Source organism: Squalius cephalus (assembly GCF_949319135.1).
Source record: "Squalius cephalus genome assembly, chromosome: 18".
In the NCBI taxonomy this organism is placed as follows: Eukaryota; Metazoa; Chordata; class Actinopteri; order Cypriniformes; family Leuciscidae; genus Squalius; species Squalius cephalus.
In genome coordinates, this window is record NC_137139.1 from 35,785,175 (window position 1) to 35,809,742 (window position 24,568).

Genomic DNA, 24,568 nt, shown 5'->3' on the forward strand with positions numbered 1-24,568 from the left:
TGTTTTTACTGATTTTTTGATCAAATAAATGTAATTTCATTTAGGCTGGGTCTGTCAAGCCGTAAAATGACAAAAAATCGCCATAAGTTTATAGAAAAAATATTTATTTTCCAAACCACATGATAGCTTTAAGTAATGCCCATATTGACATTCAAGTCTTTCAGATCTCTCATAACTATACATTCTCATGTGTAGTCATGTTTTTTAAATGAATCAATGACATCATGGCATATTTAAAGATCCAAAAGCAAAATGATCTGCCAATGGGGAGAAAAATAATCTTAATTCAAACAGAAACAACATTATTTTTCTGACTCCATTGGCAGATCATTTTGCTTGTTTTAAGCATCAACTCACTTCATTTTTATTAATTCCCCCATAAAACAAGACTTAATATCTTATGTCATTTTACAACTTTAGTAAATGCATCTTGATTTAAGAAATGTTTGATATTTGGACTAGAAACAAGACAAACACTGCGTAAGAAAAGCTTTTTTTTGCAGTGTGAGGGTGAAAACTGCCTCTTTAAGACCGTCCACACTGTTACACACACTGGCTAAAATCATCTGCACTGTTTACAGGGACAGTTAATAACAGAATTAATCAAAACTGCTCATATGTATCTTCTTATTAACAAACAGACGTATTATGACAGTAGAGAATAAATAAAGTTAGTTCCCAGAGGAATGAACCCAACACACTCTCAGCGCTCATTAATCATCACAGACGTGGGGCTTCGCGCAGGATTTTCCACGGTTGTCTGTATGTTGGTACAGTGCACAGGTTTTGGGACGGTTCCCAGCATGCACCATCAGCCCTGGGGAACTTTCCGTTAGACGGTTAATTCGTCAAAGTACAATCATTACATCAGATATCTTTGGCTCGTTTGACCTAAAGCTCCTACAGACTTTTCCATGTCAGGCATTTCCAAAACAAAGGACATTATTGAGAGGTTTGAAAGATTCGATCAGGAAAAACATATTTTCCTGATCGACATATTCTGGCATATTATTCCAGTGTAAATCATCTGTTTTCTATGTGAATATATAGTAAAGTGTAATTTATTCCTGTGATCAAAGCTGAATGTTCAGCATCATTACTCCAGTCTTCAGTGTCACATGATCCTCCAGAAATCACTCTAATATGATGATCTGATGCTCAAGAAACACTTTCTTCTGATTCATTTTGTTTTGAGAAAAAGATCACAGGAATCTCACATACGTCGGTCTCCTCCAGAGTCACAAAAGAGATCAAAAACGTCTCAAACTGTGCTCAGATTTGCAAAGATGCCAAAATCTGCAATCAAAAGCTCATTTGTCATCATATTCTTCTCAGAGCTGCTATTTTATATCTCTATACATCTGAGACAGAGAGGACAGACAAATTATATAAGAGTCAACAGCTTCTGGAGAACCAAGAAGTAAAAAAAAACGTGTTTTCTGAAAGCAGGCCAGACGCCACAGATGTTCGGCGGGAGAGACACCAAGTGCATGCTGGGATTGACGAGGCTTTCTGTATTTTCCTGGAAGAGTTGAGAGACGGCCAGCAGTTCTGCTGTAACACTCACTACATCAAAATACACCCGTCCAAACCTCAGAGGACGATTTTGAGGAAAACACACTCCAGATACGCCGAATGCATCGACAATCGTCATCCAGCAGCTAATATTAGCTTACAGTCAAACACACATTATTCAGACACCTTTCTCACATTATCTCAGTTTATTCGCTATAGTTTAGAGAATGGTAATAAAACATGAGCAGAACTCAGTTGATATTTGACTGGTTTTGTCCGTCCTTCTGTTAGACTGTCTCACACATGAATTATGTTGAATATCTGTCAGCTGTTAAATTTAACTACACAATTAGATAATACCAGTTTAGCTCAACCAATCACCAAGCAATGCTTCATTGTGTTCAGTCTGTGTGTAAAAAGAGCATTAGCAATTAAAGAAAACACACTTCAGCAAAACATGATCAGCTCTAAGTGTCCAAATCAGTTTTTGGTCCCAAATGTCACAGGTAGTCTCTGTATGAAGAATATTTGGGTATAATATGTCACAGTTTACTTTATTTTGCTCTCCTCACTTACAGAAATGAACTATAGTGTCCTGATCACACTAGTGAAAAATTATATCTGGTGTCTGAATAACTTAAATAATCTGAAAGGTTTCGGCTTCTGTGAGTCTTCAGTGGAAACTCAATATTTTTGTCATTTTTCAGCACAAATATCTACACATTCTTCCAGTAGATGAAGATACATGTACTTGAGAAGTCCTTTGAGCTGCAGATCTAAACCGTCTGATCTGGTGGCGTTCATTTGGAGAGTGATGTCATGGCGTTCATTAAAGACCTTGTGTTCTCCAGATTGCTGTTGTTGAAGTGCTCATATCTCTAATGCCTCACACATGTGAGCTTGTACGCTACAGACCAACACAAACCAGAACGCAAATATTATGAGTCCTTCACACAGAACTACAGAGCCGCATGTTTCTCTGCATCGTTTTTAAAGCAAATCCTCCTCAAACAACGCTGGAAAGATCAAGCGAAACGCAGGGTTAAACGCAATCGCTGCGTGTGTCCGAAACATCTCTGGAGAAGTTCACGAGAGGGAGGACGTTCTCATGAAACACATTAAAAGGCTCTTTTTTTAAAGTTTCTCCAAACAGCTTTAGATCCTTGTGTCACGACTCTGATTTTACAAGAGCATAAACACACAAACACACAAACACACACACACACACATACACACGATGGGAAAACAAACATGTTTGCTCAATGACACTGAACAAAAAACAATCTTACTAAGAGTTCAGACAACTTTCATTTACAAAAAAACTGCCTAAAGAACCCAAAAGATAGACAGACTGACCGAACAATAGATAGATAGACTGATAGATAGACTGATAGATAGATAGATAGATAGATACTGTGATAGATAGATAGATAGATAGATAGATAGATAGATAGATAGATAGATAGATACTGTGATAGATAGATAGATAGATAGATAGATAGATAGATAGATAGATAGATAGATAGATAGATAGATAGATAGATACTGTGATAGATAGATAGATAGATAGATAGATAGATAGATAGATAGATAGATAGATAGATAGATAGATAGATAGATAGATACTGTGATAGATAGATAGATAGAGAGAGTAGATAGATAGATAGATAGATAGATAGATAGATAGATAGATACTGTGATAGATAGATAGATACTGTGATAGATAGATAGATAGATAGATAGATAGATAGATAGATAGATAGATAGATAGATAGATAGATAGATAGATAGATAGATAGATAGATAGATACTGTGATAGATAGATAGATAGATAGATAGATAGATAGATAGATAGATAGATAGATAGATAGATAGATAGATAGATAGATAGATAGATAGATATAGATAGATAGATACTGTGATAGATAGATAGATAGATAGATAGATAGATAGATAGATAGATAGATAGATACTGTGATAGATAGATAGATAGAGAGAGTAGATAGATAGATAGATAGATAGATAGATAGATAGATAGATAGATAGATAGATAGATAGATAGATAGATAGATACTGTGATAGATAGATAGATACTGTGATAGATAGATAGATAGATAGATAGATAGATAGATAGATAGATAGATAGATAGATAGATAGATAGATAGATAGATAGATACTGTGATAGATAGATAGATAGATAGATAGATAGATAGATAGATAGATAGATAGATACTGTGATAGATAGATAGATAGAGAGAGTAGATAGATAGATAGATAGATAGATAGATAGATAGATAGATAGATACTGTGATAGATAGATAGATACTGTGATAGATAGATAGATAGATAGATAGATAGATAGATAGATAGATAGATAGATAGATAGATAGATAGATAGATAGATAGATACTGTGATAGATAGATAGATAGATAGATAGATAGATAGATAGATAGATAGATAGATAGATAGATAGATATAGATAGATAGATACTGTGATAGATAGATAGATAGATAGATAGATAGATAGATAGATAGATAGATAGATAGATAGATAGATAGATACTGTGATAGATAGATAGATAGATAGAGAGAGTAGATAGATAGATAGATAGATAGATAGATAGATAGATAGATAGATAGATAGATAGATACTGTGATAGATAGATAGATACTGTGATAGATAGATAGATACTGTGATAGATAGATAGATAGATAGATAGATAGACAGATAGATAGATAGATAGATAGATAGATAGATAGATAGATAGATAGATAGATAGATAGATAGATAGATACTGTGATAGATAGATAGATACTGTGATAGATAGATAGATACTGTGATAGATAGATAGATAGATAGATAGACAGATAGATAGATAGATAGATAGATAGATAGATAGATAGATAGATAGATAGATAGATAGATAGATAACACTAAATAGTGTTAAAGTAACTCTAAATCAGAGTGAAAGTTAATGAGATAATTAAGTGATTAATGAAACGATGATTGAGCGTTAGTGATGAACACCTGCTGTTAACAAGCAGAATCACTGAAGAAAAGAGAAACACAAGAACTACAGCCAGTCTTAGATGAAATCAACTGAAGAGAAAAGAAGACACTGAATCTGTGAAGATCTCAGCAGAGGAGGATTAAACAGCTCCACTAACAGCATTACCAGCTTCACTATTACTAACCAGATCTACTTTATTTCTGTCATTCGTCTACAGAATTTCTTTTTGAGAATTAACAGAGGTTTAGATGGTGATATTTTATTGAAAATGTTTGGTCACCATTATGATGATCAGTGTGTCCTTTAGTTGGGCAGTTGTTGTTTTTTTGTTCATTTTTTTGTGAGTTTGTGGTCTTTGTAACAGTGTTTACCAAAACACATAATTTGCCAAAAACAAAGATGATCAGGTGATATAGTTTTCAGCATCATAAAGCAGAATAATTTACTAATCTTATCCCTGACCAAAAGTGCTCATCTGTTATTAATAGATTATATTCACCAACAATACTTACTTGCAACAGATCAGACATTCTGAATTTAGATTTTTAAGCACATTGTGTTAATTGTTATTTTTGACAGACACAGACATCAAAAATTTACATATAAATCTCAACAATCACACATAATTCATGCCGCAATGCATGCTGGGAGCCATGAGTTTTATACTATGGTGGCTCCCAGCATGCATTGCGGCATGAAGCATGTCACCATTGTTGAGATTCATATGCTGATTCTTGATGTCTGTGTGTGTCTAAATATTTTTCTTGTGTTTCTCTTTTCTTTAGTGATTCTGCTTGTTAACAGCAGGTGTTCATCACTAATGCTCAATCATCGTTTAATCACTTCATTATCTCATTTACTTTCACTCTGATTCAGTGTTACTTTAACACTCTTTAGAGAGGGACCATAAGTACTCTGAGTTATTTTTACTCTGGGGATTTTGCTGTGTGTGTAGATAGATAGATAGATAGATAGATAGATAGATAGATAGATAGATAGATAGATAGATAGATAGAGATGGATGGATGAATATTATTTGTACTTACAGGGGGGCCATTTTTCCCAGCATTCCCTGGGTCTCCAATTTCTCCCTGGGAACAAAAAACAAACAAACATGAAACATGAAAAAAAAAAAACCATCAAAACCAGATCAACAAACTGACAATCTTGCATCAACAACAATCCATGACTGTAAACCAAACAGTGATATGAATTTATCCTTTGTGATGAATCTCACATTTGGACAAATTATCAATATTCTAGTCAAGCAGAGAGTAACGTCAACAATTTTGGAAATACTGTACATAAAAATGGCTGTTGTTTCCCCCCCCATATTGCTCTAGTATGATGATGATGGTTGATGATTGACAGGTGGGATCATTTCTGCTGCTGAGGAGACACTTACCTTCAGGCCTTCAGGTCCGGGTTCACCGATGAAACCTTTCCGACCGATTCGGCCCTGTAGAGGATCAACACACACACACACACACACACACACACACACACACACACACACACACACGACTGTAAATGAACCTTCCTCTACACACGCACAACAAGCCGTTACATCAGATCTCCTCCATGTTCATCTGAGATTAATCAGGGAAGAAAGAAAGACACTTACATTGGGACCCGGCTTTCCAGGTGGACCCGGAGGGCCTTCGTCTCCCTGCAGAAACACACGAGGAAGCGTTTTAGTAAACATTCAGCGATCAGATCCCACAGATGCCACAGAACATCGCCTGTAGACAAGACTACATTCCTTCCATCACCGTACGCATCACACCACAAGCTCGAGGAGGAGAACTGAACTGATCTCACACACACTGTACACCCATACTACTGTACTAACAGACAGAACGAAGAGAGATGGATGATGGATGGATGGATGGATGAACACTTTACCTCTGTTCCTTTTGGACCTGGTGGTCCCTGGGGGCCCCGAGATCCTTGAATACCCTAAACACACACACACACACACACACTGATGAACCCTGGGTAAAGCACATTCTCTAATTCAGAGACTCACACACTGGATAAGAGTAACGCATGAACTCGCTGTTTAAGCAGCATCACGAGCGAAACTACACTTAAAATGAAGCTATCTTAGAACAACAAAATTAATACCTGCCTTTTGGAACAAATATGATGTGTATAGGAATCTAGGCAAGCATATATCTATGTTTTGGTACAACAAACATCCAAGATTTGCACAAAAGTTTTCTCTACCATTGGTCCCGGGGGGCCGTTCGGTCCTGGTGCACCAATGTCTCCTGGGAAACCCTAAAAACATGGGCATAAATACATAAAAATGCATAATGAGCTTCACTGTATGTTCACCTTATAAGGTGATAAACGGCTGTCATTTAAGCTCCGCCCACCTGTCATTAGACCACACCCACTTGCTATAAATTAGGGTCAGGGCCTAGTTTACATTCATAACTAGTATTTTCTATACTTATGAGAAAGAGTTCTTTAAATGGTTTACTGGACATGCCATCATGTTATTAAACAGAAATGCTCTTAATGACAGCGAGAGGTCGTCACGGTAACAGAGTCAGATCCAAAACACATCCAAAGCCAAGTTCAGGATTTATTTGACAGTTTACAATCCATTTTATGTCATAATGAGACAAAAATATATAAAATGTATAATAATAATAAATTATTGTTAATTCAAATTATTACAAATAATAAATTAACATATTATTATATACTTCTATTTAATATAATTAAATATTAATAACATTATTATTAGTTGTATCATTAAAAAATTATACACTATTGTTAATATTTTGATAAGAAATACTACTTAATAATTAAATCATGATTTAATTAAATGATTATTATATTTTAAAATAAATAATAACATTTTAAATACATTTTTTAAATTAAATAAACATTTGCGTAATCATAATCACTAATTATTAGTCTAATATTTTGCACAAAATATGCAGATATGCAAGATATTATTATATAATTATATAATGATATTATATAATATGCAAGATATTAAATATATAAAATGTATAATAATAATAATTATTATTTTTTATTACTATACATTTTTGATATCATTTGAGTATAAATAATATTTTATAATTAATTAATGATTTAAAAAGTTTAAAAAGTTTTAATATCTCTAAAAATGTTGCTGTACACAATTATTCCAGGAACGTGCGTTAACAAAAGTAATTTCCTTTTTAGAATTTTTTTAATATATTAAAAATGTATTCATAAAAATAACACAGAAGTGCCACAAGAGGGCAACTTACTAGCCACTTAGCCGCTATCAAACTAGCATGCGCGACGCTAAACTCTTGCGCTGGTCGAGTTTCATCCGTTTGCCACACAGATGCGTCTGTGTTTACTCTAATAAAGAGCCACAATCATGTTTGGGATTAACAAGAGATCAATCATCTTCACCAAACACAAAAATAACACAAATAACAAGGACGGAGACATGCCTGCCAAATTCAGGCTATTTATTGAAGACTATAAACAGCTCGAATTTAGTTAATGTTCTGTTGTATTAAACTACGAAGAAAGCCATCTGATGTCCACATGCACCAAATCCCTTCAAACACAATTAGATTATTACACACAACCAAACCACCTCAGTTACTGACCTCTAAAACACTCGCAAAGGCCATTGAGATGAATGGGAATGCTCACGGCTAGCTTTCTAGAGGTATTGTTACAATCCCATTCGTTTTCTTCATAGGGAAAAGATATCCCTACTGTGAGCTCAGAGGTTGTTTATGGTTTAGTTGAAGCCATCCATTAGCATTATTTCCATTTTTTCCATTTTTTATATAATCATGTTTAACATCTGAATTCGTAGTGAAAACTACATTACCCATAGTGCTGTGCAAAACATTCCACCAATCAGAGAGTACACCCAAAAGAGCACTTTAGCTCCGCCCCCTCCCATAAAGCATGTAATCCAGTTTTGCTATTCTGGCAAAATACCTAAATATTTGTATTTGCATATTCATATTTTGCAGTAAACTAAAAATATATTCTTTCTAGAGATAATCAACATCTTTAAATGAATAGTTTAATATTTCTCTATCATTTTTCAGTCAATTATGTCGTTCGCAATGCTTCATGGGATTGTAGTTCTTTCCCTCACTAAAGCTGTTAAGGTCAGTCTAGTATTTTTTGTAATTTTTGTTGTTGCTTCAAATCAAAGTTTGTAATGTTGTAACTTCACAGCTGGTTGGTTTGGTTTAAAGACTTTAAATCACGATGGGAGAATAGAATAGGAAACATACTTCTGGAACCAACGCCAGTGAAGTACACTATTAAGTATTTTGGCTACTCTGATGACAATCCACACAATTATGCAAGTTTCCTTCAAAATCAGCACAGAATTGCTTAATTTTCATTTCTATCTGGCAGAAGCATCTGAAAGTTTCATCACAGCATGAATTGAAACAATTCAACAGCTCAACAATTACAGTCACTTCCGACAGGTTTCCGACTGAGTGCCGGTTCTCACCTCGGGTCCTGGTGGCCCCGGAGGCCCTCGAGGGCCCGCCTCACCCGTTTTCCCCTTTCAGAGAGAGAACATCAACTATAAACATCACATCAGACACCACACAAAATGTGCAAACATCATGTTCTTTGATGACAGTTTCTGTCTTGTTTTCCAGCACAAATATCTTAACATTCTTAAATCAAGATACATTTATTGGAGAAGTGAAATGATTGAAGATATTAACTCTTGGTTAATGGAAAAAATCATCAAAATTAAGCCAGTTTATGCGGAATTTCCCGTAGTTTCTGACGCAACGCTTTAATGCAACGCCACCATTGACCAAAATTTCCGCCATTTATGACGCAACGCTTTCCCGCCATTGACCAAATTTCCCGTCATTTATGACGCAACGTTTTACCACCATTGACCAAAATTTCCGCCATTTATGACGCAACGCTTTCCCGCCATTGACCAAATTTCCCGTCATTTATGACGCAATGCTTTCCCGCCACTGACCAAAATTCCCGTCATTAATGACGCAACGCTTTCCCACCATTGACCAAAATTCCCGTCATTTATGACGCAACGCTTTCCCGCCATTGACCAAATTTCCCGTCATTTATGACGCAATGCTTTCCCGCCATTGACCAAAATTCCCGTCATTAATGACGCAATGCTTTCCCACCATTGACCAAAATTCCCGTCATTAATGACGCAACGCTTTCCCACCATTGACCAAAATTCCCGTAATTTATGACGCAACGCTTTCCCGCCATTGACCAAAATTCCCGTCATTAATGACGCAATGCTTTCCCGCCATTGACCAAAATTCCCGTCATTAATGACGCAACGCTTTCCCACCATTGACCAAAATTCCCGTAATTTATGACGCAACGCTTTCCCGCCATTGACCAAAATTCCCGTAATTTATGACGCAACGCTTTCCCGCCATTGACCAAATTTCCCGTCATTTATGACGCAACGTTTTCCCACCATTGACCAAAATTTCCGCCATTTATGACGCAACGCTTTCCCACCATTGACCAAATTTCCCGTCATTTATGACGCAACGCTTTCCCGCCATTGACCAAAATTCCCGTCATTAATGACGCAACGCTTTCCCACCATTGACCAAAATTCCCGTAATTTATGACGCAACGCTTTCCCGCCATTGACCAAATTTCCCGTCATTTATGACGCAACGTTTTCCCACCATTGACCAAAATTTCCGCCATTTATGACGCAACGCTTTCCCACCATTGACCAAAATTCCCGTCATTTATGACGCAACGCTTTCCCACCATTGACCAAAATTCCCGTCATTTATGACACAACGCTTTCCCACCATTGACCAAAATTCCCGTCATTTATGACGCAACGCTTTCCCACCATTGACCAAAATTCCCGTCATTTATGACGCAACGCTTTCCCACCATTGACCAAAATTCCCGTCATTTATGACGCAACGCTTTCCCACCATTGACCAAAATTTCCGCCATTTATGACGCAACGCTTTCCCACCATTGACCAAAATTCCCGTCATTTATGACGCAATGCTTTCCCGCCATTGACCAAAATTCCCGTCATTAATGACACAACGCTTTCCCGCCATTGACCAAAATTCCCGTCATTAATGACACAACGCTTTCCCACCATTGACCAAAATTCCCGTCATTTATGACGCAACGCTTTCCCGCCATTGACCAAAATTTCCGTCATTAATGACGCAACGCTTTCCCACCATTGACCAAAATTTCCGTCATTAATGACGCAACGCTTTCCCACCATTGACCAAAATTCCCGTAATTTATGACGCAACGCTTTCCCGCCATTGACCAAATTTCCCGTCATTTATGACGCAACGTTTTCCCACCATTGACCAAAATTTCTGCCATTTATGACGCAACGCTTTCCCGCCATTGACCAAAATTCCCGTCATTAATGACGCAATGCTTTCCCACCATTGACCAAAATTCCCGTCATTAATGACGCAACGCTTTCCCACCATTGACCAAAATTCCCGTAATTTATGACGCAACGCTTTCCCGCCATTGACCAAAATTCCCGTCATTAATGACGCAATGCTTTCCCGCCATTGACCAAAATTCCCGTCATTAATGACGCAACGCTTTCCCACCATTGACCAAAATTCCCGTAATTTATGACGCAACGCTTTCCCGCCATTGACCAAAATTCCCGTAATTTATGACGCAACGCTTTCCCGCCATTGACCAAATTTCCCGTCATTTATGACGCAACGTTTTCCCACCATTGACCAAAATTTCCGCCATTTATGACGCAACGCTTTCCCACCATTGACCAAATTTCCCGTCATTTATGACGCAACGCTTTCCCGCCATTGACCAAAATTCCCGTCATTAATGACGCAACGCTTTCCCACCATTGACCAAAATTCCCGTAATTTATGACGCAACGCTTTCCCGCCATTGACCAAATTTCCCGTCATTTATGACGCAACGTTTTCCCACCATTGACCAAAATTTCCGCCATTTATGACGCAACGCTTTCCCACCATTGACCAAAATTCCCGTCATTTATGACGCAACGCTTTCCCACCATTGACCAAAATTCCCGTCATTTATGACACAACGCTTTCCCACCATTGACCAAAATTCCCGTCATTTATGACGCAACGCTTTCCCACCATTGACCAAAATTCCCGTCATTTATGACGCAACGCTTTCCCACCATTGACCAAAATTCCCGTCATTTATGACGCAACGCTTTCCCACCATTGACCAAAATTCCCGTCATTTATGACGCAACGCTTTCCCACCATTGACCAAAATTCCCGTCATTTATGACGCAATGCTTTCCCGCCATTGACCAAAATTCCCGTCATTAATGACACAACGCTTTCCCGCCATTGACCAAAATTCCCGTCATTAATGACACAACGCTTTCCCACCATTGACCAAAATTCCCGTCATTTATGACGCAACGCTTTCCCGCCATTGACCAAAATTTCCGTCATTAATGACGCAACGCTTTCCCACCATTGACCAAAATTTCCGTCATTAATGACGCAACGCTTTCCCACCATTGACCAAAATTCCCGTAATTTATGACGCAATGCTTTCCCGCCATTGACCAAAATTCCCGTCATTAATGACACAACGCTTTCCCGCCATTGACCAAAATTCCCGTCATTAATGACACAACGCTTTCCCACCATTGACCAAAATTCCCGTCATTTATGACGCAACGCTTTCCCGCCATTGACCAAAATTTCCGTCATTAATGACGCAACGCTTTCCCACCATTGACCAAAATTTCCGTCATTAATGACGCAACGCTTTCCCACCATTGACCAAAATTCCCGTAATTTATGACGCAACGCTTTCCCGCCATTGACCAAATTTCCCGTCATTTATGACGCAACGTTTTCCCACCATTGACCAAAATTTCTGCCATTAATGACACAACGCTTTCCCGCCATTGACCAAAATTCCCGTCATTAATGACACAACGCTTTCCCACCATTGACCAAAATTCCCGTCATTTATGACGCAACGCTTTCCCGCCATTGACCAAAATTTCCGTCATTAATGACGCAACGCTTTCCCACCATTGACCAAAATTTCCGTCATTAATGACGCAACGCTTTCCCACCATTGACCAAAATTCCCGTAATTTATGACGCAATGCTTTCCCGCCATTGACCAAAATTCCCGTCATTAATGACACAACGCTTTCCCGCCATTGACCAAAATTCCCGTCATTAATGACACAACGCTTTCCCACCATTGACCAAAATTCCCGTCATTTATGACGCAACGCTTTCCCGCCATTGACCAAAATTTCCGTCATTAATGACGCAACGCTTTCCCACCATTGACCAAAATTTCCGTCATTAATGACGCAACGCTTTCCCACCATTGACCAAAATTCCCGTAATTTATGACGCAACGCTTTCCCGCCATTGACCAAATTTCCCGTCATTTATGACGCAACGTTTTCCCACCATTGACCAAAATTTCTGCCATTTATGACGCAACGCTTTCCCGCCATTGACCAAAATTCCCGTCATTAATGACGCAATGCTTTCCCACCATTGACCAAAATTCCCGTCATTAATGACGCAACGCTTTCCCACCATTGACCAAAATTCCCGTAATTTATGACGCAACGCTTTCCCGCCATTGACCAAAATTCCCGTCATTAATGACGCAATGCTTTCCCGCCATTGACCAAAATTCCCGTCATTAATGACGCAACGCTTTCCCACCATTGACCAAAATTCCCGTAATTTATGACGCAACGCTTTCCCGCCATTGACCAAAATTCCCGTAATTTATGACGCAACGCTTTCCCGCCATTGACCAAATTTCCCGTCATTTATGACGCAACGTTTTCCCACCATTGACCAAAATTTCCGCCATTTATGACGCAACGCTTTCCCACCATTGACCAAATTTCCCGTCATTTATGACGCAACGCTTTCCCGCCATTGACCAAAATTCCCGTCATTAATGACGCAACGCTTTCCCACCATTGACCAAAATTCCCGTAATTTATGACGCAACGCTTTCCCGCCATTGACCAAATTTCCCGTCATTTATGACGCAACGTTTTCCCACCATTGACCAAAATTTCCGCCATTTATGACGCAACGCTTTCCCACCATTGACCAAAATTCCCGTCATTTATGACGCAACGCTTTCCCACCATTGACCAAAATTCCCGTCATTTATGACACAACGCTTTCCCACCATTGACCAAAATTCCCGTCATTTATGACGCAACGCTTTCCCACCATTGACCAAAATTCCCGTCATTTATGACGCAACGCTTTCCCACCATTGACCAAAATTCCCGTCATTTATGACGCAACGCTTTCCCACCATTGACCAAAATTCCCGTCATTTATGACGCAACGCTTTCCCACCATTGACCAAAATTCCCGTCATTTATGACGCAATGCTTTCCCGCCATTGACCAAAATTCCCGTCATTAATGACACAACGCTTTCCCGCCATTGACCAAAATTCCCGTCATTAATGACACAACGCTTTCCCACCATTGACCAAAATTCCCGTCATTTATGACGCAACGCTTTCCCGCCATTGACCAAAATTTCCGTCATTAATGACGCAACGCTTTCCCACCATTGACCAAAATTTCCGTCATTAATGACGCAACGCTTTCCCACCATTGACCAAAATTCCCGTAATTTATGACGCAACGCTTTCCCGCCATTGACCAAATTTCCCGTCATTTATGACGCAACGTTTTCCCACCATTGACCAAAATTTCTGCCATTTATGACGCAACGCTTTCCCACCATTGACCAAATTTCCCGTCATTTATGACGCAATGCTTTCCCGCCATTGACCAAAATTCCCGTCATTAATGACGCAACGCTTTCCCACCATTGACCAAAATTCCCGTCATTTATGACGCAACGCTTTCCCACCATTGACCAAAATTCCCGTCATTTATGACGCAATGCTTTCCCGCCATTGACCAAAATTCCCGTCATTAATGACACAACGCTTTCCCGCCATTGACCAAAATTCCCGTCATTAATGACACAACGCTTTCCCACCATTGACCAAAATTCCTGTCATTTATGACGCAGCGCTTTCCCGCCATTGACCAAAATTCCCGTCATTTATGACGCAACGCTTTCCCACCATTGACCAAAATTTCCGTCATTAATGACGCAACGCTTTCCCACCATTGACCAAAATTCCCGTCATTTATGACGCAACGCTTTCCCACCATTGACCAAAATTCCCGTCATTTATGACACAACGCTTTCCCACCATTGACCAAAATTCCCGTCATTAATGACGCAATGCTTTCCCGCCATTGACCAAAATTCCCGTCATTAATGACGCAACGCTTTCCCACCATTGACCAAAATTTCCGTCATTAATGACGCAACGCTTTCCCACCATTGACCAAAATTCCCGTCATTTATGACGCAACGCTTTCCTGCCATTGACCAAAATTCCCGTCATTTATGACGCAACGCTTTCCCACCATTGACCAAAATTCCCGTCATTTATGACGCAACGCTTTCCCACCATTGACCAAAATTTCCGTCATTAATGACGCAACGCTTTCCCACCATTGACCAAAATTCCCGTCATTTATGACGCAACGCTTTCCTGCCATTGACCAAAATTCCCGTCATTTATGACGCAACGCTTTCCCACCATTGACCAAAATTCCCGTCATTTATGACGCAACGCTTTCCCACCATTGACCAAAATTTCCGTCATTAATGACGCAACGCTTTCCCACCATTGACCAAAATTCCCGTCATTTATGACGCAACGCTTTCCTGCCATTGACCAAAATTCCCGTCATTTATGATGCAACGCTTTCCTGCCATTGACCAAACAAGACTTGATATCTGAAGTCATTTTGCTTCTAAAAGAAGTATCTTGTTTTAAGAATGTTTGGATATTTGTGCTGGAAAACAAGAGGAAGACCATCATTTTCTGCAGTGTAGTTCACTCAACAGAACATCACAGAGCTTCATTAGTATTTAACACAGATTAAGAACACAGGTGGTCTTACAATCGGTCCTGGTTTTCCGCGTGGTCCTGATGGGCCGGGATTCCCAGCCGTTCCCTGGAAGAGAAACACAAATAAAACACAAAGTCTCCTCGCTGTCTGCATCAAACATCAAATCCATGAACATAGAAAAGATTCACACACTTTAAGACCAGTGAAGTCTCATTACTTCACCTGAAGGTAATGATTACTTGATAATTTTTTTTTTTTTTTTTTAAATCAAACTCAAAAACTATAAGATTTTTTAATTGCATATCAAATTTCCATCCATTTGTATCACACAGTTTTAACATGAAAAACGAATAAACTTAAAGTGATGCATATATACATAAATGAAACGGGTCATATTTCTGTAATAGCACTAATAAACTGAAAGTGTTTTAAATACACAATAACTTCATATATTTATCATCAATAAATCCAATTTGTTTCAATCTCATACATTTAAGCAGATTGAATATCGCTTGTTCCAAATTGTAAACGTGTTCACTTTTAAACTAAATTAATTTAATTAATTAACAGATTTAATCTGATTCAAAGTGAATGAGAAAATATGATTATTTAAATAGAATCAAATGGATGCAAATAGTTATTAATAAACTATGGCATGATTTTGTGAGTGCAGAAATATTACCGGTTTCATTTATGTAGGCTATGACTGACAAATTTATTAGTTTATGCTAAAACTTTGTAATCCAAATGGATGGTAATATTAAATGCAATTCAAATGCTTAAATTTAAGCCATGAAATTAATTTATGTCGTGAACCAAGTTTTTGAGTTTGTACTTTTGTTAGTCTTCAGATGTCTCCAGTAAGACCATCAGTGACCATCAATTTCATGACCATGTAAAAGTCTGCCTCTCTTGACACTCACCTTGTCTCCCTGATAACCTCTTTCTCCTGGTTCACCCCTCAATCCAGGTTCACTCTAGATCATACAGCATCACAGATTATAGAAAACACTCAAATACAGCGCCGACATTAAACACACAGGGAACAGAACAAGAGTTTGCACAGATTTTTTCACATTAGAATAAATGTGACATAAATGAAAATCTACATCATATTTGAGCTTCTTCTTTGTCTAGATTCCAACTAGTGTTATTTTACTATCACTGAGAAAATATTATATATTATATCTATATATTTTTTGTAATATCTATTTGAAGTTTTTCTCATTTAACACAATAATGACTTTAATTAATCGGCACATCATGAAATTAATTAGATAAAAAATTTATTTAATTTTATTTCAGTTAATGTTTTAAAATTATACATTTATTTATTTGAAAACAAGAACTGCACTGTTTTTTACTATTTGTGCGTTGAATTGTATTTATTTAATAATTGTGAAATTATGTATACTGTAAACATTGAATTAAATGTCAAATGAAGTTTATTTTGTAAGGAAAATACTAATAATAACCAGGAAAAAAAAATATGTTCTGCAAAATGTAGGCGTTTTAATTATAAACAAACCCAAATTACACCGGGACTATTATTTTGAAATGTTTTTACTGCTTCCAGCTGCTCATATGAGTGAGCTAAAATATAGACTCTTACAACCATCTAAAGCACATTACAATACTAACACCATAAAGTAAACATTGTCATAATTCATCAACAATAGATAATTAGCAATCATTTGAAATAAATACATCGAATGCGAACTGCGCTGCATTTTGACTTTGAACGCGCAGCGCTCACAAATAAATCATCGCCAGTAATCACATTAAGCCTGTTTTTCATTCTCAAATATAAGACCTCTTAAAAGGATAATTGAGTCACTTCATTTTAATTAATTGTTCAGTAAACAAGACTTAATATCTTGTCATTTTGCTTCTCCAGTACATGTATCTTGATTTAACCCTCTGGTGCTCTTTGGTTATTTTTGACCGAAAAAAGTTACGTTTTTTTATTTTTTTTCATCGGAATGATACGAAACTTGCGAACAATGTGAAAAAAAAAAAAATCATGGACATGATTCGAACAGGTTAAATGGTCCTGAAAGAAACAGTCACACTTGTGTTTTCGCACATTGGAAATGAATGAGACGAGTTTCCTCTAGTGGAAGCGTTTGGTACTGCAGCCGAACACACTCTCACTGAAAGATCATTTTTTGAGATATCAACCTCAAATTTGGAGCACGACTTGTTTAGATTTATGGCTTTGATTTTCTTGCAGTTTTAGAGTAAAATGTCATTTTAAAAATAAATATTTCAAATAAAAATTTTAAATAGTATTTTTGTGCATTTTTCTTAACAATACACATAAAATTCATAAAGTTCAATTTTTTAAACTATTTTAAACAATGATCTGCCAAGTGTCGTCTTTGAAAAGAGATCAAACTTCAGTCTGCTCCTCTAAAGGGTTGAAGATTTACCACAGTTTAAGTTGGAAATTAAATTTTCAGGTCTATGCTCAAAAAGTGAATAAATGGATTATAAATACAGCGTAAATATAATTTTGTATCATAAAATCCCCTAAAAATACACAATATTAAATAAAAAACATTTTAAAAACTAAAATATAGTACATTCATCTAATTGACAAAAAAAAAAAAAAAAAAAAACCTTTTTGACCGACAGGAGAAGAGCACCAATGTTTAGAAAACAAGGCAAAAATACTAAAGAAGAAAATTATTTTTTGATCCCAAAGATCATGCATATAATTACAAAGAAATGAACCTTATACGTTCACATATTCGCTGCAATAATATAAATATTTAAATCACCTTATCACCTTTCATTCCAGGAGGCCCCGCCCCTCCGCTCAGGCCCTGCCAATGAGAGAACAAGATCTTCAGTGTCCAGCCAATGAGGTTAGAGATCACACAGCTCGAGGCGTAACTGACGGGCCGTTACCTGAGGTCCCACAATGCCAGGAATCCCACGGGGTCCCTCAATCCCGGGATTACCCTGCGGGAACAGAGGAACAGACTCCATCAATACAACAGCAGTTCATCTTTACTGTAGTTTAGTGAATGATTCCTTACAGATTCACCGAATGACAGATTTGTCAGGACACTCTCACCGGTCTTTATAAGGTCTTTCGCAGTGGGTAGTTCTAGGAACGAGCCACCAGGGTGTTTCCCCGAGAACTAACGGTTCCCATAGGAACGTTTTCCTGGTTGCATTCAGGCAGTAGGAACTCTGAAGTGACATAAGTTGTTGTTGGGACTTTTATTTTGACGGCGCTGAGAACGCCAGTGCTCGTATTCTCCGTGTTCATTCGTTTACGATCTGTCTAACAGTCCTGTCTAATATGTTATTATATAGAACCGTTATACATAGAAAGTAAATATATGAAAAGTTATTAGCATATGGCGTGTGGTTGATGTCCAGTGTTGCTAAACAGAAATACATAATCATGTTTCGCTTGGTCTCCTCAAAGTTACAGTATGTTGGGTTTTCTCCTCAGTGTAAAGATTGAGAGCTCCATCTATCACTGTTTTCCATGTTCATAGAGTTAGTTTCTGGAGTAAATATATAGACTATAATCTGTGCGTTTACACAGCTTTTTTAAAGGGGTGATATAATGCCATTTGTCAGTCTCTGATGTCCCCAGAGTGTGTGTGTGAAGTTTTACCTCAAAATACCCCACAGATATTTGTATATCGCATGTTAAAATTGTAAATTTTTGAGGGTGAGCAAAAACGCACTTTTTTGTGTCTGTCCCTTTAAATGCAAATGAGCTGCTGCTCCCGGCACAGGGGGCGGAGCTTCAACAGCTTGCACTCACACACACATGCACTGAAAAGTTCAAAAACTTTTAGCCTTTTATGTTCAAACCGGAGTCAGACAATGATGGAGAGACTCAAGAAGTGACAACATGTAGACAACATTTCTGAATGGTTAGTTGATGAGTTTATGAAGCTGATGTGTAGTTATCTTCTAGTCATTGATTAGCATATTCTGTCTTGATAATCTATAAATCGTGTTCAGGGGGCGGGGTTTATGTAAATTCTAGGGTTGGTGATGTCACTAACCCGGGAGGAATATGGTGTAGTCTCTACCAGCCGTTTGTTGTAGTCCTTAAAAAGTGATTTCTGTAAAAGCAAATATCTCCCTTTGCTGTGAACTTTGAGTGCTGTAACTTTGCAGATGTTGTTTATGATCAAACAGCAACATTACACACTAACTAAAGTTAGAAAAGTCAAATCATAATCAACCACCCCTTTAAAAATGGCAGGTGCTGGTGTTTCGCGTGTTCGGCCAATCAGCGAACACTAACGACACTGTAGTTCCTATAGCGCTGGTTTAGACGACTCTGAAGGAGGAGTAAATCAGTTCCTCCAAAAGGAGTTCCTAGAGCTAAAATCGTTCCTAGTTCCTGCGGTGCGAACGCGCCCAAATCCGGGAGCTTCCGCCAATAGTTCTAGGAACTATGAAAACTTCCAAACTGACAATGAACTCAAAGTCCTAAATCCACATTATCCTGTGATTTAACTCTCACGTGCAGGTTTGTGCAGTTTCCCCCGGAGAGAAGAGAATTACCCAGGGTCCCGCTGAGGTAAATGTGTTTATTATCACTCAGGATCAGGACAGAAGGTCAAGGGTAAGTTTTAATGTACGATATCTTGCAGGAGGAACTTTTTTCTTTTACAAGCACAAGCTACGAAAGGCACTGTAACTATCATGTGCATATGACCCCCCCCCAAAAAAACTTCAAATAAAAAAATTAAATAATAATAAAAAATGTAAATAATGTAATGATTTTGAAAATTTTAAAAATAATAATAATAGATTTTTTGGGAAAGTATTTATATATTCTATAGCAGGGAAAAGTAATGTTTTGGAGGAAGCATTGATGATGTATTGATTTATTATTTAAATTTGGTTAATTTAAAAAAAAAAAAAAAAATGACATAGTATACCTTTAACAATATATTGTTCTAAAATATTTTCTGGTCATATTTGTATATTTGAAACCATGTCCAGATCCGGCGCCTGTGGTGTGTGCTCAGCTGTTCTAACAGTGTTTGTGAGGCTGTTTCTCATTAAAGGCTTTCTGCCGTCAGACAATAAACTATAAACCGCACGCATGTCTGGAACCAGCCTCCACTTCACCTGGAGCCTACAGGAACACTGCACAGATTCATACTTTTATCATCACTGACGCATCAAACGATCAAAAGTGACAGTAAAGACATTTATAATGTAACAAAAGATTCTATTTCAAATTAATTCTTTTGAACTTTCTATTAATCAAAGAATCCTGAAAAATAAAATGTATCCCAGTTACATTGATAATAATCATAAATGTTTCTTGAGCATCAAATCATGTGACCCTGGACCACAAAACCAGTCACATGGGTCAATTTTTTTAAATTGAGATTTATACATCATCTGAGAGCTGAATAAATAATCTGTCCATTGATGTATGGTTTGCTAGGATATGACAATATTTGGCCGAGATACAACTATTGTAAATCTGGATTCTGAGGATGCAAAAATATCGAAACATTGAGAAAATCTCCTTTAAAGTTGTTCATTTATGTTGGCGATTGTGCAGCAAAAATACATGTTTTATATATTTACAAAATATCCTCATGGAACATGATCTTAATATCCTCATGATTTTTGGCATAAAAGAAAAATGATAATTTTGACCCATATAATGTATTGTTGGCTATTGCCACAGATAAACCCGTGCGCCTCGAGACTGGAGACGTGATCCAGGGTCACATATTAGAGTGATTTGTGAAGGATCATGTGACACTGAAGACTGGAGTAATGATGCTGAACATTCAGCTTTGATCACAGGAATAAATTACACTTTACTGTATATTCACATAGAAAACAGATGTTTTACAGTGTAAATAAATATATTTAACTTTTTTTACTGTATTTTTGATCAAATCAATTCAGCCTTGGTGAGACTTCTCAGACCCTGAACTTTTGAATGCAAGCGTTTCATTTTTTATTACCTTGCGTGTCTAAAGTTCCCAGAATCCGCTTGCACTAACTATTGTCTGTGAATCTGACATATTAGCAGCACATTTCTCTCTGAGTTCAGAAGTTTTGCATCTCATATTCCCTAAGTAGAGACAATAAGTAATTTTTCACCTCCTTCTCTTTCTTCTGTCATTTCTTTCTCACGTGCGGTGGACAGAAAAGCTTTTTCATGGCATGTGTGTGATCTGTGGATCTGTGTGTCCATTAAGACCTCTTTCAGCTCCAGATGTGCAGATCTCCTTCAAGTCTCCCTCACACTAAATAAAGGCGTTACCATGTTTTTTGCACATGTACTATGGTAATACCATGGTATAATGCTAATTGAAATTATGTAATGATTTGAAATGATGCTAATGTCTCTCTAATACATCATTTTACTCGTCGTTCACTAATAACAGCCACTCATGTTCTACCGGTCAAAAGTTTTTGGCTTTAAGTTTTTGAAAGTCTTATACTCACGAAGACTGCATTTTTGTGATGTGATCAAAAATACAGTAAAAACAGTGAAATATTATTCCAATTTAATACAGCTGTTTTCTATGTGAATATATAGTAAGTGTAATTTATTCCTGTGATCAAAGCTGAATGTTCAGCATCATTACTCCAGTCTTCAGTGTCACATGATCCTTCACAAATCACTCTAATATGATGATCTGATGATCAAGAAACATTTATGATTATTATCAATGTTGGAAACAGTCATACATGTTATTTTTCAGGATTCTTTGATGAATAGAAAGTTCAAAAGAACAGCATTAATTTGAAACAGAATCTATTGTAACATTATAAATGTCTTTACTGTCACTTCGGGTCAATTTAATGAGTCCTTGATGAATAAAAGTATTAACTTCTCTTCAAAAAGTGACCCGAAACATTTGAATGGTTAGTGTATGGTTTTAGTTTATATTTATGTAAAGCTGGCATGAAATAACGGATCAAGAACAGAAGCACGCCTCTCTTGTTCTACACTCTTAAAAATAAAGCTTCTTAACTGGCATCAGTGGAATCTATTCATTCCATTTAGAGGAAAATAAGTAAAAAAAATGTTCTTCACACACTAAGAAAAAAATGAAAGGTTCTTTAGGGAAGCAAAAACGGTTCTTCTATGGCATCGCTGAGAAAAACCCCTTTTGCAACCTATATTTTGTCTCTATTTCATGTACTTCCCGTTTCAGCGTGTCCGACTCAACTTCAACATTTCATTGCACAAAACTGAAATCATGGCTCTGAAAGACACATCACACCCTCTCCGCCACCAAGACGAAAACACGGATCATCATCTGAGGAAGGGACGGCCGACAGATACAGGAATGACAGCGAAGGCAGGATGAATCTGCAACATCCCGCTTTAAATCTTCCCGCCTGACATCCCGACAGCAGAGAAACATGTCTGACATCTCTGTCCGCCGCTTTACGAGACTCTGGGGCTTCGGCCAGCCTCGGACATGTGTGTTTTAAAGCCGGAACAACCAGAGGAGTCCTCGACTGTTAGAGACTGCCTCCTGAACATGACATGTAAGAGGATTGGCTTTTTTAACTCAAGAATCAGACGTGCATGAGCCGAACACATGGCAGCAATCACACCTGGAATCACACATTACCAATGAAGGAAAAGAGTTGAAGAGGAATGTAACAGTGAATTTAACAGGGTTATTATCGTTAGCTAAAACTAAAACCATGATGTTCGTTACCTGAAATAAAATAAACATGAAATACAATAAAATATATATTTTCAACATTTATCATTTACATTTAGTTTAACTTGATGTACGAAACTAAAACTAAAACTGGAATAAAAATGTATAAAAACTAAACAGACATATTTATATAAAACAACAACAACTAATAAAAAATCATGGATGGCCAAATTACTCAAATTAAATCATTAAATAAATGTTAAAATATTTAAATAAATGATTAAAAACTAAAGTAAATGTTGATAAAACATAAAAATCAATTAATTTATTAACATTTTAGCATTATTTTTGGATTGCTTTATTTAAGCGCAAGTTGCTTAAATGAACTTAAATATATTATTTCAGCTAGTTGTCAAAGCAAAATTTTTCATTTTTATTTTAACATGGTGTACTAAAATAACTAAAGCTGAAATAAAATGAATAAAAGCTATGTAGACTTAAAAAATAAAAAACAAAAAAATAATATATTATATAATACATGACTCGCTCAAGCACATTTCAAGTGTTCAAGTGTCACAAACATCACATCAGGGTTTGTTAGCAGGAGTTGCAGGAATAAGGAGGTAACATTGCTTATTACTATTAACATTATAATTATTGCTATTAACATTAATAACATTATAGCTTTTATATTTATATATATAAAAACTATAATGTTATTAATGTTAATAGTAATAATTATTAACATTAATAACATGACTGTGCTTGAGCGAGTCATGTTCAACCAAGTCTCTACGTTTCTTACACAGAACAACCTCTTGGACAACCACCACTCTGGTTTCAAAAACATCACTCAACTGAGATGGCCCTGCTCTCGGTTATTGAAGCTCTGAGACTCAAGAGCAGCTTCCAAATCCTCAGTTCTCATCCTGCTGGATCAGATCCTCCTGTCAACCCTCATGATGAAGGGCATCTCAGGAACTCCACTCCACTAACCTAACCCTAACTATTACCTCTCAGTAGGTCCATCAGGGTGTCGTGGAGGGGTGAGGTGTCTAAGACCCAACATATATCTACTGGAGTGCCTCAGGGCTCAGTGCTGGGGCCGCTTCTCTTCTACATCTACATGTCATCACTAGATCTGTCATTCAGAAACATGGTTTATCCCATCACTGTTATCATCTAGCTACTGGAGTGCCTCAGGGCTCAGTGCTGGGACCGCTTCTCTTCTACATCTACGTCATCACTACATCTGTCATTCAGAAACATGGTTTTTCCCATCACTGTTATCATCTAGCTACTGGAGTGTCTCAGGGCTCAGTGCTGGGGCCGCTTCTCTTCTCCATCTACATGTCATCACTAGATCTGTCATTCAGAAACATGGTTTTTCCCATCACTGCTATCATCTAGCTA

General features: G+C 37.3%; 1 protein-coding gene across 1 annotated transcript in view; it reads right to left on the minus strand.

Annotated features, from left to right (window-relative positions):
• Window positions 1-24,568, minus strand: part of col24a1 (collagen type XXIV alpha 1 chain) — a 128,064-nt gene that overhangs the window by 47,341 nt on the left and 56,155 nt on the right. Inside the window, exons 15-24 of the mRNA XM_079848247.1 lie at window positions 18,426-18,479; window positions 18,296-18,340; window positions 16,436-16,489; window positions 15,564-15,617; window positions 9,033-9,086; window positions 6,758-6,811; window positions 6,434-6,487; window positions 6,153-6,197; window positions 5,934-5,987; window positions 5,575-5,619 (exon numbers count right to left, since the gene is read on the minus strand). Of these exons, the coding sequence (XP_079704373.1) occupies window positions 5,575-5,619; window positions 5,934-5,987; window positions 6,153-6,197; window positions 6,434-6,487; window positions 6,758-6,811; window positions 9,033-9,086; window positions 15,564-15,617; window positions 16,436-16,489; window positions 18,296-18,340; window positions 18,426-18,479 (513 nt within the window). The remainder of the gene's footprint in view (window positions 1-5,574; window positions 5,620-5,933; window positions 5,988-6,152; window positions 6,198-6,433; window positions 6,488-6,757; window positions 6,812-9,032; window positions 9,087-15,563; window positions 15,618-16,435; window positions 16,490-18,295; window positions 18,341-18,425; window positions 18,480-24,568) is intronic.